Source organism: Amblyomma americanum, chromosome 1 (assembly GCF_052857255.1).
Source record: "Amblyomma americanum isolate KBUSLIRL-KWMA chromosome 1, ASM5285725v1, whole genome shotgun sequence".
NCBI classification, from domain to species: domain Eukaryota; kingdom Metazoa; phylum Arthropoda; class Arachnida; order Ixodida; family Ixodidae; genus Amblyomma; species Amblyomma americanum.
The window spans coordinates 205,852,245-205,867,736 of NC_135497.1; the positions used below are offsets into that span (position 1 = coordinate 205,852,245).

At 51.6% G+C, this 15,492-nt stretch overlaps 1 protein-coding gene across 1 annotated transcript in view; it reads right to left on the bottom strand.

The window, feature by feature from the left end:
- The window catches only part of LOC144115536 (uncharacterized), a 52,692-nt gene extending 40,580 nt beyond the window's left edge, over positions 1-12,112 (bottom strand). Inside the window, exons 1-2 of the mRNA XM_077649966.1 lie at positions 11,998-12,112; positions 10,151-10,785 (exon numbers count right to left, since the gene is read on the bottom strand). Of these exons, the coding sequence (XP_077506092.1) occupies positions 10,151-10,785; positions 11,998-12,112 (750 nt within the window). The remainder of the gene's footprint in view (positions 1-10,150; positions 10,786-11,997) is intronic.
- Between the last annotated feature and the right edge of the window lie 3,380 nt (positions 12,113-15,492).

Sequence of the window (15,492 nt, forward strand, 5' to 3'; positions counted from 1 at the left end):
CGACAAGGTGCTGAATCAGAAGTGTGTTGAATGGTGGGCTAGTTGGTGGTACATACTGCTGAAAGTTTAGCGCAGACGCAAATACAGACAGAGAAGCGCACCACTACCACTATTGTGAACGCGATGAGGTTGACACATCGGCTGGTGGAAGTGTACACACAACAGAGCTCAATGAAGAAGAAATGAACTACAGAAGTGGTGGACTGGTGGGTTAGTTGGAGACACATACTACATAATAGTAATGCGAAAGCACTGCCCGTGTTCGGCGATTTACTAATGGCAGCGATCCGATAAGTTTGAATGCAGGTCACGTGGTATGCTTTGCTAGCCAACCTGGTCGCGTGGCGTGTTTCGCCTGCGCTTCGGCTCTCCGTCTTATGCGATGCTCTCGCGTGCAGGACTGAGTGCAGGGTTGTGAACTATCAGTGTGTGCCCTGTGCACCCTGCAAGTAATGGCCAACGGACATGTGGAAAAGTGTTCATCTCCCTTTGTTCTCTCCCTTTCTACCTCTTCCTCCATTCTCCTTCCCACGTGTGGGGTAGCATACCGGGCGCTGCTACTTAACCTCCTTGCCTTTTGGTTTGTCTCTCTCTCTGTCGCGTGCACAGAAACGCACTGTTGGGAACAAAAGTGGTGTTTAACACTTCAGCTTTGTTAGACGTGATTGCCGCGCCCCTTTCCAGCAGCGCCTACTATCCAGACAGATGAGGAGGTAACCGTTTCATCCAGAGGCATGTTATTTCACTCATTTCCATGAGCGACGCTCTAGCTTGGTGTAAACGCCGAAGCCAAAAGGGGTTACAAGAGCGCTGAGCCATGCCACTGCGAGTGTTATATACCCCTTTCGCACCCAACAGTACGTACTGCGCGCAAAAGCGCTGCGCTAGATCTGGCACTGCATATTTACAGTTTTACCGAGATGGTGACGACACGGCGTTGCTGAAGAGGTACGGGGGGGAGGGGGTGCAGCACTGAGAGGGGGTGCAGGTTCAGGAGAAGGGCCTTGGTATAGACGTGCAGCTAGGGCACGAGGCGCCGCTTCTCCTCTTCGAGGACGTCGACCTGCCAGCGATTACCGTCAACGCTTCAACTGCAATAAGTAATTCGTGTCCTTAATGCAACTTGTAGGCCGCAGCGCCTCGTCAAGGAGCACATGGCAGCGTTGGCGAGCTCGAAAAGTTTCGTGTTAGGACTGCATTTGAAGAAACTGATATGCATAACGGTAATTTTACAGAGGCAGCTACCAATTGCACATACTGTATATTTGGTTATAATATGAGAAGTCTTCTTGCGAATGAACTGCGGGTAGAACGAACTAAATCCGCGCCACCGTCGGCTTTGTTATAAGTGCGCTCGAATGTAATTCATAATCTCTGCTTGACTCAGTCACACGATACCCAAAGTCACTCATTCGGGCATAGCCTCTCTTAAACTCACTCAGGATTCGATTCGTATGAACTCAGTGCAGTTGAAAGCATTCAGACTTATGTTCGAGTTCGAGCTGAAATGATCCTTCTTGAGCTGACTATTGATTGAAGCAGCCGACCAACGCCTACACTTACCTTCCGTTATGCCCATCTGAAATTATCAGCATCCGCAGCAGTAATACAGCAGTCCACTCGCCCTCTTCTTTTTCAAGAAAACTTGCAAAGGTTGCAACTGACTAGCAATACATGTAAGGTTCTATCTTACTGCAGTGATTTGAAAAAATGATTAACAGGTCTGCATAATAAGCTAGCCAAATAATTTGACAAATTTTCTTAGCATTTGGAACTGAACTTTATAACGCACCAAATGAAAAATTTGAAAAAGAAGTCTTGACATTGCAACGCATCAGTTTTTGCTGTCGTTGTATTCTTTTGGGTGTTATGTGCGGCTCAATATACCTCTATAATGCGCCAGTTTGGCAGTATGGAAAAGGAAATGAAAAAGACAGAAGCTTAAGAAGTCTTCTTCAGCAATCGGTCTAACTTTACTTTGGTAAGGGAAGGAGCGGACGGCGAAATGTGTGACAACGTAATGATATCAATGCAGAGCACTAGATGCAATTAAAATTGAAACGCGCTCCAGCGGCGTTCATAGCGGCGTCTATGGCTCACTTTGCAGAGAGCGCGTCAAAATTAACTGGAGTCGGCAGAAAGGGCTCAAGATAAAGCACTGGTAGAGGATTCTTTCGTTGCAATGTGAGCTCGATATCCTTTAATCGATCGCTAACCCGAGCGGCTCTATGCGCACGTTGAGAAGTTCAAGGTTCCCTGAAAAGGGTGTTTGAGGCTTGCTATAAAATACTTGCATTATGTGGCGTACAGGCCACCAAGCGTTCATGCCACGTACAAGACCACAGAAGCGAGTCGATAATTTACAATGTCTTTTTTTTTTCTTTTAAACCGCGCTTCCATGCCTCGCAGCGACCAGCGGTACCGGGCGGAACACGTCATTGCAGCGCTCATTACGTTGCAACCAATTCAGACGCCACGCATCTACCATGGTCGCGGCTACTCTGGCGGGTCAGGAAGCTCCTCCGCCCCCCGGTGGATTCCCGCACGCGTCGGCAGCCGGCGGAGGAGCGCCAGCATTTCAGTGTGTAAAAAGTCGCGAGATTAGAGAGCAAAGCTCGAAGACGCGGAAATTGAAATTTTGGCTGCAGATAACTCAGCTTCTACAAACGCTCCAAAAAATTCCTTGGTGGAGGATATTTCTGAAGCGGCATCCTTTAACATCCTAGGCATACCGCAACTTTATTTTGCGCCCCTTTAAGCAAAAGCGAAAAATACGGGCCATAGATTGAAACTTCGTTTTCATACGTCCATCTCAGTGCTTTTTAATTTATTTGCTTGAATTTTGAGCTTGAACGCGTTTCGGGAACGTAAATCTTGCACCCGATGCTATCTAGTAAGCGTTTTTCTCACGATCGTCTTTCAACTACTGCCGTTTTTAGCCTATGTCCTTAAATGAATCTAAACCTGGCGGGTAGTAGTTTACATTCAGGTTGCAGTTAAAAAAACGTCCTGGTTTCTAAGAGCGTGAGCTCTTACTCATCACGTTTCGTGATTTCGTGGGGTCTGCTACCACCCTGAGGTCAAAGCGCGATCTGTGGCAGCAACTAGAAAACAAAACATTTCGCATTGAGACTTGGAGCGCCACCTACAATAGTATTGTAGAAACAACCACCTGCCGCGTGCCAATGATTACTTCACGGTCCAATATGCTGGGTAGAGGTGGAACTATGCGAGTATGACGTCAGGGGACGAAATGGCGGCATAGTTTCGGTTTCTAGAATCCAAGATGGCACCCATTAAAATTGGTTGTGCCCTCCTCCCCCCCACACACACAGAAAAATATCCTATTACGAGTTTTAAGGGAAGTTTATTGGACACAGATCTGATAAGAGACAGCCGTCCCTCGCTCGTACAAAAAATACAGAACAGCGACTATAATGTCTCCCGGCACAGACACACGTACACAAGGAGCAAAAGTGTCCAAAAACACAGGGTTCAAGAAGGTTCACAAGTGCGGGGAAGCACGCGGGAGGGAACCACACACAAACATCACGCACATCACTTGCGCGCACCACTCAATACGGCAGGAGCCGCACCGTCACACGGCCCCCTCTTGCGACGATCAAGCGAGAGCTCCACCGTAGCAGGAACTCTTCTTCCTACAGCACCCTGTCTAAGCACACCTGTTCAAACAGGCGCGCTCGGACACGCTGCAGCACCGGAAACATGGCCCGTTGATGTCAGCCCTGTAAGGAAGAGACGCCTCTCTGGCGCCACAAAGTAAAAGCACCAACACAGAACAGCCGCGCAAATGTGTCGCGCGGCCTCGTGCGCGAGTCGAGCGACAGACGAAACATACGCGACATCAGTCGCCAAAAATTGGGCGCCACAACGCACTTAAATAGCGCATGCTCAAAGGTTTCCGTTCCGCCGCACTGCGGGCACCGCGAAGAAGGAGAGATGCCCCACGCTGCGTTGCGCACTGTCCTGGGCAAGACCCTCCAGCCTCGCAGCCAGCCGAAGTCACGGACGTCTCGAGGAAGAGATTGAGACGTCAAGTCTCGCCACCGCACCCGCCTGCTCCGCTCTATACCTGCTGTGGGGTAGCCTCCTGTATTGCATGGAGCTCGCAAACGCGGGAGGCCTGCCTCTGGGAAACGTCGACTTCGGGCAGGGTGGCGGTGAGAGTCTCGGCCATCCGACGAAAAAACCTCGGCTGCTCTTCGGCTGTAGGACCTACTAAAAGACCAAAAAAGAGGCGCCGCGACGTCCCGAGAAGGTAGGAGAGACGCCCTCTCCCCGGGTAGTCGGTGGCGTTGACCAGGTCGCGGACGCCTCGGACAGCAAGGACGCTGCACATTGTGCGCAGGTTCGGCAGGCTGAACGCAACCATGCGCGTGGGAAGGCGGAGAAGCGCGCGTGCGACGGTCTCCGTCTTTCCCGCTGTTGAGCAGAGACGCCTTAAATTCAAGTATTTATTCGGACAGCAACACGAACATAACAGCCAAACGATTCAAGGGCTTCGCCTTATAAAGGAAGCCTGGGTGCAACCGAGGCATGCCATTGGTTAGTGATACAATAGCACACGTGCACACTAACGGTGTACATCAGATACGCGGCGCACGGTAAAAAAGTGATAACACGCGTGATAATCAGAATCTGTCATACATCAGATGGTCTGGCTTCCGCTTACCACGAGTGCTGCGCCTGGATAGCACAGGTGAACCGGCATCGCTTTGTTCCGACGTTGATGTACTTTGGACTCCACGTGCGAGTGGAGAACCATCTCTTCGATCCAACACTGGCCGGTTTGAGGTGGGTGCAAGGAAACGTTCACTTTCCAGCAGGTCGCTTGCAAGTGGTAAAGCGAGACCATTTTCTTTTACAACAGTAGGCTTTACACAAGAATGTCGCAAGTGAACCACATGCACAAACCGTGTCTGTCCATCCACAACCACAAGGCAAGTCATTGCCGATTTCACATCCACGACCTTGCCTGGACGCCACTTCACCTGTTCCCTACGTACTGAACGCACAAACACTGCATCACCAACAGAAAATACTCTAGGTGAACTCCTCCGCTTGGTTGCGCTGCGGACATTCCTCTCCGATTTGGCATTTATTGTATCTTGCAGATTTGGTTTCAATAACGATAACCTTGTGCGCAACTTGCTCCTCAAAAAGAGTTGAGCTGGTGTTTGGCCGGTGAATGTATGCGGCGTTGTTCTATAACCAAACAGAAAATTGTAGATTCTGTTCTGCAGTGACCTGGAACTTTTATTGCGCTGATCTTCTCGCAACTGCTTTAACAGCGACTGTTTCACTGTTTGGACAGCACGTTCTGCCGACCCGTTCGACTGAGGGTGATATGAGGGAGTAAGCAGGTGCTGAACCCCGTTTGCCAACAAAAATTCATGAGACTGTGTCGAGCGAAGTTGCGGCCCGTTATCTGTGACTACCTCTGGTGGTAGACCGTGACTTGCGAACAACGAGCGCTCTGTTTCGATCGTATATTGCGCGGTAGTTGACGTCATGACTTATTTCCAACAATTTAGCATAGGAATCGACAGCTAAAAGAAACACCTTGTTTTCTTTTTCTGCAAAGTCTAAATGTACTCTCTCCCAACAGTTTGTGCACCACTTCCAAGATGACAGTGGGCCTAGCGACCCCAGAGATTTTGCGCTTTGACAAATTTCACACTGCTTCACAGTTTGTTCCACGCAGTTGTCTATCAGCGGCCACCAAACCATTGACCTTGCTAGTGCGTTCATCTTCGTAATGCCAATGTGTTGCTCATGCAGCAAACACATGATTTCCCTTTGAAGCGACTGTGGTATCAAAACTCTGTTGTTCCACACCAGACAACCGCAATCTAGTGAAAGTTCAAATCGCCTCACGGAGAAAGGTTGATAAGGAGCGTCTACAGCACGTGGCCATCCGTGCCATACCATTTCACGAACAGCGCTGAGAACTGAATCTTTCACGGTTTCACGCTCGATATCTTTCGCAGTTAAGGGGAGGTTACTCACAGGCGAAAAATAAAAAAAAATCTTGTGCTTCATCACCGGTTTCTGCCACTGGAAGGCGTGACAATCCATCTGCATTGGCTATCTTTGTTCCTGTTCTGTGCACAATGCGAAAGTTGTAGTTTCCAAGAAAAATTCCCCAGAGGTGCACACGAGCTGCAGCTACCGCATTTATGTCGTGCTTTGCCTAAAAAATGACCGCGAGTGACTGGTGATCAGTGATCACATTGAAACTACGTCCGTACAGATATTTATGAAATTTCTTAACTCCAAAAACAACTGCGAGGGCTTCTTTTTCCAACTGTGCGTAGTTACGCTCGGCCGGGGTCATTGTTCGCGATAAAAAACGCTATCGGTCGCTCTGCGCCCTCAACCACGTGCGATAGCACTGCGCCTAAGCCATAAGCAGAAGTGTCACATGTCAGATGTACTTCCTTCGTTACATCGTACAGTTCCAAGACCATGTCTTCACTGATAGAGTTTTCCCAGCGATTGAAACATGCATCACACTGGCTCGATCATTTCCATGTGCTGCCCTTAAGAAACAATTGGTGGAGAGGTTCTAGAAAGTTTGCTAGATCAGGCAAAAATTTGGCGTAGTAGTTTACTAGGCCCAAAAATGCCTTTAGTTGAGTCATGTATTACTTGGTTTTGGCGCTTCTCGAATCACCTTCACTTTTTCCGCTGCTGTGTATACGCCGTTCTTGTCCAGCTCGTGCCCCAAGTAACAAACACTTTCTTGGTAAAATTTACATTTGCCTGAGTTTACACGAATGCCGTGCTTACTGAGAGCTTGTAGCACTTGCTCGGAACGCTGATAGCACTCTTTCAGGTTTTTGCCGGATATGGGGAACCTGCGGTGCCGATTGCAGCGCCATAACACACTGCCTAGCGAGAAGAGCAAGAAGTTTTGGGTAGTACTGGATGGATGGATGGATGGATGGATGGATGGATGGATGGATGGATGGATGGATGGATGGATGGATGGATGGATGGATGGATGGATGGATGGATGGATGGATGGATGGATGGATGGATGGATGGATGGATGGATGGATGGATGGATGGATCGATGGACGGACGGACGGACGGACGGATGGATACGGCTGAGCTCTTTAAATCGGACGGTGGCTCAAGCCACCTAGCCATGCCTTATGAAATTTTACTCTTCTCATGATTTTAGCCACTAATCAGAGAACCTTCGCTTGGCTATTTCTACCCGCTTAAAATCTACTTTCCTTTCACGGTCCTTAAACCCCAATTCCTTGGATAAATCAGCACCGCTGATTTCCACTGTAGGGTAAAGCCCTTTACAGAAAAGTATCAAGTGTTCAGCCGGTTCCTCCTCCTCTCCGCACGCAACGCACAACGTGTCTATCTTGTGGTACCTGACTCTATTTGTCTTAGTCCGCAAAACTCCCGTCCTGGCCTCAAACAACAAAGAGCTTCCCTTACAATTATCATAGATATTTTCTTCGGCAATTTCCTGCATAAAAATCCTGTATGTTCCCAGTGCTGATTTCGTCAGCATCCCTGTTTTCCACAGAGCTCTGTTTCTTTAACCTTTTTCTTAACCGATAATTGCTGATTTGCCCCCCTACGGCTGTCCAGATATTTGCTTGTCAATTTTCTAGTTCGCATTCTCCATTTCGTATCAACATTCCTTATATACAGGTATCTGAAAACTTTCCTAGCCCACTGCTTTTCCCCCATTTTTCTCAATCGCTCCTCAAATGCTATCTTAACTGCTAGCTTCTCTGCTCTCGAACGACGCCCATCCCATATCACCTTGTACCACCTGATTTGGTGTATTGCCATGCGCTCCCAAAGCTAGCCTCCCTACGCACGTTGTTTAATTTCTAACCTTGCTTGAACATCTGGTCTCATGCACAGGACCGCATTACCGAAATTCCGGCTAGGAACCATCACTCCTTTCCGGATCCCTCTTACCACTTCATACCTATTGTAATTCCACAGTGCCCTATTTTTCATGACAGCTGCATTCCTACTAGCTTTATTCATTACATAATTTTCATGGTCTGTCAGATACTCAGCACCGTTATTTATCCCCACCCCAAGATACTTGTACTCATCCACTACTTCTAGCGTGAATTCCTGTATTCTATGCTCGCCGACTTCATCATTAAATATCATGACTGCAGATTTTTCCTTACTAAACCTGAAACCCAAGCTATCTCCCTCTGTACCACATATGTCTATCAACTTCTGTAAATCTTCCTTGTTGTCAGCCATTAGCACTATATCATCGGCGTATATTAGTCCCGGTAATGAGTGTTTAATCAGTTCTCAATACTCTTAGTTCTTTTCCGTGCCACCTACAGGCGCTTATTGGCGTGAGCCTCCGCGCTCTGTTGAAGGCGCACATGCCGTGCTTTAGCTATCTGGGCTACGCCGAGAGAAGCTAGGCAATGAATGCTGTCAGCCAAACGCGGGTATCTAATCGCGCAGAATGTGTTCTCGCGTTTGCAGTGGCCCAAGCGACTAACAAAAGCAGATTTGAGTCACCGAATGAAACAGTTGCAGTGCCACCTTGGCAGCGCAGGTTCCCCATTAACACATCATCCAGGTAGCAGGCAGTGCCAGGGATGCTTTGTAGAACCTGGTCCATCACGGCCTGAAACATTTCGGGTGCGCTTGCCACTCCGTAAAGCAATCGCCGAAACCTGAAAAGTCCCATGTGCGTATTCACCGTGAGCAGTTCGTGTGCCTGCTCATCCTGCTCAAGCTGCAGGTAAGCTTTCGACAAATCCAATGAAGTGAACACGGTTCCGCCAACCAGTGATGGGAATATGGTTTGGTTTATGAGGGTTTAACGTCCCAAAGCGACTCAGGCTATGAGAGACGCCGTAGTGAAGGGCTCCGGAAATTTCGACCACCTGGGGTTCTTTAACGTGCACTGACATCGCACAGTACACGGGCCTCTAGAATTTCGCCTCCATCGAAATTCGACCGCCGCAGCCGGGATCGAACCCGGGTCTTTCGGGCCAGCAGCCGAGCGCCATAACAACTCAGCCACCGCGGCAGCCCAGTGATGGGAATATGTCCTCCGGTAGAGGCAGTGAATAGTGGTAGACTTTGATTCCCCGATTTACAATATCCAATCACCACATATCCTGATCTCTTTACCTGCTTTCTTTGGCACGATTACTAGTGGTGTAGCCCAAGCACTGTGCCTGACTCTGTACACCACACCAGCTTTCGCAAGGTCACGCAATTCATTCTCCACTTGTTCACGCAAAGCATATGGAACTAGTCTCGCCTTACAGAACGTTGGTTGCGCATCGTTATTCATTTGAATGCTACCAGTGAATCCTTGGAGAGAACCATAGCCTGGCTCAAACACGTCACCGTACAGCTGTTTTAACCTCTTCTCGGCTTCCGCAACTACCATCTGCCTGCCATCCTGTACGTTATCAACGTCGTGTTGCAACTGCTGCAATGCATTGTGCAGGTCAATTTTAAGCGCTGTGATCCAATCGCGACCTAGAAGCGTCGGCATGAGAGCTTCACTTTCTTGCTTTGCAACTATCAGGGGCAGTTGTAGCGTCGGTCCTGATAAGACACCGACGTTCGCAACGCCTTTCACTTTGAGTGCAGTGCCGTTATACACACACCTAGACGCACGTCATCTTTGGAACATGGGTAGTTTGGAAAATTTTCATCGAAGTCTCTTTCAGACATTATGGTCACAGCGACTCCTGTGTCCAATTCCATCGGAGACAGCTTGCCGCTTACATTTACTTTAAGCACAATAGGCGGAGAGCTATGAGCCTTATTCGTTGTACAAACTGCAAGCAAATCGGTTGCAGACACGGTCTCCAGAACTTTGTGCATGACCTTTGTTTTGCACATTTTCGCAACATGACCTGGCTTTGAGCATTTGAAACACGTACTTTTGAGAAAAGGACAACTCACTGGCGCGTGCAGTCCACCGCATCTATGATAGGTGCGAACAGTCAGTTTCCCACGTTGCTTCCTTAGGCTGTTTTGGGGGGGGCCGATTCTCGTTGCTAGCGGTCTTGTCATTCGTTGCGTATCGCTTTTCTGGCGTGGTGTGTTCCCGATGCCAGTAAACGTCGGCAGGACGGGTGGTTGACCCCACCGGTAGTATTTCTCGGGTGTCTTTCTGGGCAGTTTCCAAGGCGGTGGCGATTTTGCAGACTCGCTCCCAAGTGACTTCGTCGTCCGACAGGGCAAGAAGACGACATCGAATCGAATCCGTTCCGATTCCCGCAATCAGTCGATCTCGGAGCGCTTCTTCCAAAAAACTTCCGAACGAACACGTTGCAGCCAGTCTTTTCAGCTCGACGATGAACTGTTGCAGGCTCTCGTTCGGCTCTTGCTTTCGCTGGTAGAAGTGATAAGGCGCAGTAACCACAGACCGTTTTGGAGCATAGTGCTTTCGGAGAGCTTCTGTAGCTTTTTCGTGCTTGACTTCCGTGGGTTTCTTCGGAAGCAGCAGGCTACGCAGAGTCACGTAAGCCTTTTCACCCAGGATTGTTAAGAAGACTTGCAACTTCTTACTTGCGTCTGTTTCTTTAGCCGTTGAATACAGGTCGAACCTTTCCACGTAGACGTCGATATTTCCAGAGTCTGGACAGAACTCGGCCAGAGATCCCAGGGTGGTGGTCAGCATTGACGTTGTCGTTTGCCATGGCTTCGTCGTCGTTTCTGCAGGCTCGGTCGTTGCCTCGACCTGAACGATCCCATCCTCGTCGCCATGTTGACTAGAGACGCCTTGAAGTCAAGTATTTATTCGGACAGCAACACGAACATAACAGCCAAACGATTCAGGAGCTTCGCCTTATAAAAGAAGCTTGGGTGCAACCAAGGCATGCCATTGGTTAGCGAAACAATAGCACACGTGCACACTAACCGCGTAGATCAGATACGCGGCGCACGGTAACAAAGTGATAACACGCGTGATAATCTTTGGCCAGATACAACATCCATCCAGAAAAAAAGCTCCACACATTGTGGCCAAGCGACGTGTAAAAGTGCGCGGCGGACAAGCAACGTGGGCGATGTAAAAGAGCGACGCGCACACTGAAGATCTGATAATAAATGCGCGCTCTGATAGCTATGGGCGAAAACGCGCTGCCACTGCCAGGCGTTGCTCTGTGGTTGCTCTCAACTGCGTCCATGACTCGCGGGCTACCTCCCCTGAGGAGAGGAACACTACGCCTAGCACTTTCACTGCCGAGACCCACTCCGCATCGCCTAGCAGGTCTGACGCAAAAGCGCCGAAGCGCAGAGCTTTGCTCTTGCCCCTGTTAAGCAGGGCGCCGTACAGCTCGCTGTAAGTCGCAAAAAGACGTAAGAACGCCGTCCCGCAAAAAACAGGGACACGCCGTCAGCGTACGCGGACACCTTCACCTGGCCTTGACCCGCCAAAGGGAATCAGTGCACCGATGGACACTGCTATGCGGGGAAGGAGCGGGTCTAAGCATAATACAAATAACATTAGCGACAGGGGACAGCCCTGTATAATGCCATGCTATATACTAAATGGGTAGCTTAACACCCTGTTAAAAATTAAACGAGCTGTAAGGTCGGACTACAGCCGTTCTAAACGCTCCACGAACTCCGCCGGAAAGCTGAAAGCCCCGAGAACGCCAAAAAGGTAGCGGTGCTCAACTCGATCGAAGGTTTTCGCCTGATCGAGTGAGACGAAACAACCCGGTATTCCCGTTCTCGAGGTGAACGTGAACAAGTCACGCGTTAGTGCGAGCGACGAGAATACCGAGCGTCCGGGCATGCTTCAAGTCTGCGTAGCGCTTATGAGCACCGCTAAAACCTTGCTCACCCTTTTAGCCAGCAGTGGCGCCACGATCTTGTAATCTGCATTAAGCAGAGTGATCGGGCGCCACGCCTGCGGGTCAGATGGACACCCGCCAGGCTTCAGGATGATCACTACACGGCTCTCTCTAAAAGACTCCGGCCTCTCACCATCCCTGACAAAGTCTTTCACCATCCGGAGAAGGTGTTCCTCCAGGACTGTGTAGAACCTGGCATAGAAGCTGGTGGGAATGCCGTCAGGGCCTGGAGCTGAGGCGGTGCTCATGCTTTTAACTGTCGCGAAGAGCGCCTTGGAGCTAACTGGGGCGCTAAGCTGTGTGCCTATAGATCACTCGGCACCTGAGTCAACTGGCCGCACAAACTAAGAACGGCGTCAGTGAAAGAGGCTGAGCCCCGCCGTCTGGCGCCAGAAACAAATAGTCGCGAAAAGTGACGCGTAAAAGCGCCAGAGATGACAGCCGCGCTGCTGCTCATGGAACCGTCAGGCAGAACCACCTCTTCCACGCGAACCTGTCGTGCCTCGTCCGGTCTACCTGCCCGCACCTGTCGTAGCACGGAGGGATCCGAAACTTGGCTGCCCTGTACGAGCGCCTGGCCAGCTGCACGCGAGGACTGCCGGAGTAGCCAGTGGTAGCGCGCTGTCAGTAAATCAAGATAATCGCGCATCGCGAAGTTTAGCGGCGCGCCTCGCTGGAAGGCAGGTATACGGGCGAGGGTGTTGTTTGTCTCGCCCGTGATGCGCTTTCTGCGCTGGCTCCCTTCTGGAACCAAAAGCGATCGCCAGGCTGCTTTTTTATCGCCCCCTTGACTTGGGACCTTCGTCATCTCCATCCGGGCTTCCCAGCGCGCGTTCAAGAGCTACTACGCTCGACCAATCTGTCAGCAGATATAGATCCATACGCCGCGCGTCTAAACGTGGGGCGCCCCCGCACATGTCCAGTACTGCTGACAGAGGTCGATGATCGCTAATGCGTGGCGTGCCCGGGGGAAACGCGAGTACATCACAAGAAGCCACAAAGCACTCCAGTTCGCGTGGGAACAGAAATTTATCAAGACGGCCAGCTGACCTTCCCCGCTCCCAGGTGCCACCAAAACTATCACCGTGTAGCTTAACCCATGCGTCGGTCAGAACAAATTGAATACAGATATCCTGTAGAAACCTGGCCCTGGCGTAGGGTCGCCCCTGGCTTGGACCGCGAGCATCTCGTGCGGGATCCAAAACAGTTAAAATCACCAACAAGAAAACAAGGGTAACAGTATAACAGATAATAATCTAACAAATCAAAGAAATTAGAAGAATCGGTATTTCAGGCTGGGGCATACACCACTACCGCTCTGACGCGCCTACCACCCAAGTAGAAATCGACCGCAAGTGTGCGGCCGTCGAAACCATAAACACAATGCGCGCCAGAGCGAAGGGAACGGTTCACAAAACCCACACCAACACCGCACGAAACAGAAATTAACGAGAAAAAAAAGCATCCACACAAAACCTGGACTTCAAATCAGTGACCTCGCGTGGGCAACTTCAGTTTGTTTCCTGTAAAAACAGGATGTCGACGCCCTGTGCTCGGGCGAAGTGCATCACCTCTCTGTGCTTGTCCGGCGACCTAAATCCCTGAACATTCAGGGAGAGGAGGTGCACTAACGCCCTGATGGTAATACAGAGCGCCGACGTTGTCACTACACGTTTAAGAAGCCCCGCCATGAGCGGAGCTTGGGGCAGACTTCTTTGCCTGGGGCGGGGAAGTGCCGGCTCACTTATCATCCGCATCCTGCCTCGCGTGCTTCCCCGCTAATTTGCCGGTGTCCATATCGTCCGCCGCCTGCACTCGTAAATCGAGCGGCTGGCTCACCGGCTCACGATGACTCCCCATTCCACTCGCCGCCGCTTGTGTAGCGCCGGGCGCTGCCGACGAGCTGCCGCTGGCTTTGCGCTGCTCCCCCTCATCCTCGCGAGGTTGGCGGCGGGGCGCACGGCGGGGCAGGCCTTGGTTGTCCGAGGGGGTGAGGGCCTGGCGCTCCGCGCAGGTCAGGTCCCCCGTGAGGCGCAGCACGGAGCCGCTGTCGGAAGGCCCACCCTCCTCCGTCAGGGACGAGGTGGACTCCGAGTCCCGGCTCGCCTCGTCCGCCGAGCCGAAAGGTGGTAGCGACTCCGGGGGGAACGCTCCCGTCTTGTCGGAGACGGCCGGCGACGTTGGTGAACCAAAGGCGAAGAGCTCCGAGGAGCCCTCCGGCAGCGCGTCGGCGGCCGCGTTCTCGGCCTGGTCCTCTCGGGGGGTGTCGACCGAGGGTTTCACGTCCTGGTCCTCCCGGGGGGTGTCGACCGGGGGATTCTCGGCCTGGTCCTCCCTGGGGATGTCGGCCGGGGGCTGCGGGTGGTCGTCTCCAGCTCCCTTCGCCGGCTGGGGTCGGGGCGCCTCGGGCTTCCTGGCGGCGGCCGCGTCTGCGGATGTCGGCCGGGGGCGGCGGGTGGTCGTCTCCAGCTCCCTTCGCCGGCTGGGGTCGGGGCGCCTCGGGCTTCCTGGCGGCGGCCGCGTCTGCATAAGAGCGCGGGCGCAGGCAATCCGCCGCAACGTGCGGCCCCCCGCATCGCCTGCACGCCGCTTGACAGCCGGCCATGTCGTGGCCGAACGCTTCGCAGCGCAAGCATCGCGGCGTGCGGCACGTTGCGCCTACGTGGCTTTCCTGGCCGCAGCGTGAGCACACCTTCCGAACACGAGCACACCTTCCGAACGCCGCGGTAGTCGCACATGGTGCGGAAGCCCATCACGGTGACGAAGTTGGGCACCGCCTTTCGCATCTCCATGCGCACCAGCCGCTGCCCGTTGACGCGCCGGCGGCCTTTCAGGAATGGGCGGGTAACCTCGAGCACCTTGCCGTAAGGGCTCAGCGCCGAGGCAAACGAAGCGTCGCTCAAGTAGGGGGGCAGCCGAAACATGGTAAGGGTGACGGCAGCGGCGCCCACGCAGGTGACCGGAACAGAGGCGCCATTCACGACGAAGGCGCTCTGCAAAACAGCTTCTGCGCCGCCGGGCTACGGCGAGGCGAAACTTCAAGCCGCCCTTCACTTGCCACAGACACGGACGAAGGGAGACAAACAGGACGGGCGCTAACTTCCAACTTAACTTTTATTCCATGAAACCAGGCAATATAAGCACTTTCTTAACAGTGAAGAAGAGGTATAAAACCATTGAAATAAAGGAAGCACTCAACGTTATCGTCGGGCACCTATTACGGATTAGCAGACATCAAATGCATTTCTTTGGCAGATGGAAACACTGAGGCAGCACTGACGCACGGATCTCCTTTTTGCGATAGTATATTTAAAGCCTCTATAATTTCCCTTGTCAGCTGATCTTTGTGGCAATCAATTATAAGAGCTTTTGTCATCCGGATAAGAACCACGACACTTCATTTTGCCATCTTTTTCTTTTGCGTTGATGTGGCCAGGAAGACGCCCTTTTACACCATTCCTGACATCATTGTTATGTTCTCGCAACCTGTCATTGAGGCATCTGCCTGACATATCAGTCCTTAAGCCTTTATGCCGTCGACAATACCGTCGGCCGAGGCCTCGGTTTTCAACTTGAATTTTAAACAGTGCGCCTTCGGGGGAGGCGCGCGGAACGTTTCTTTTCAGGG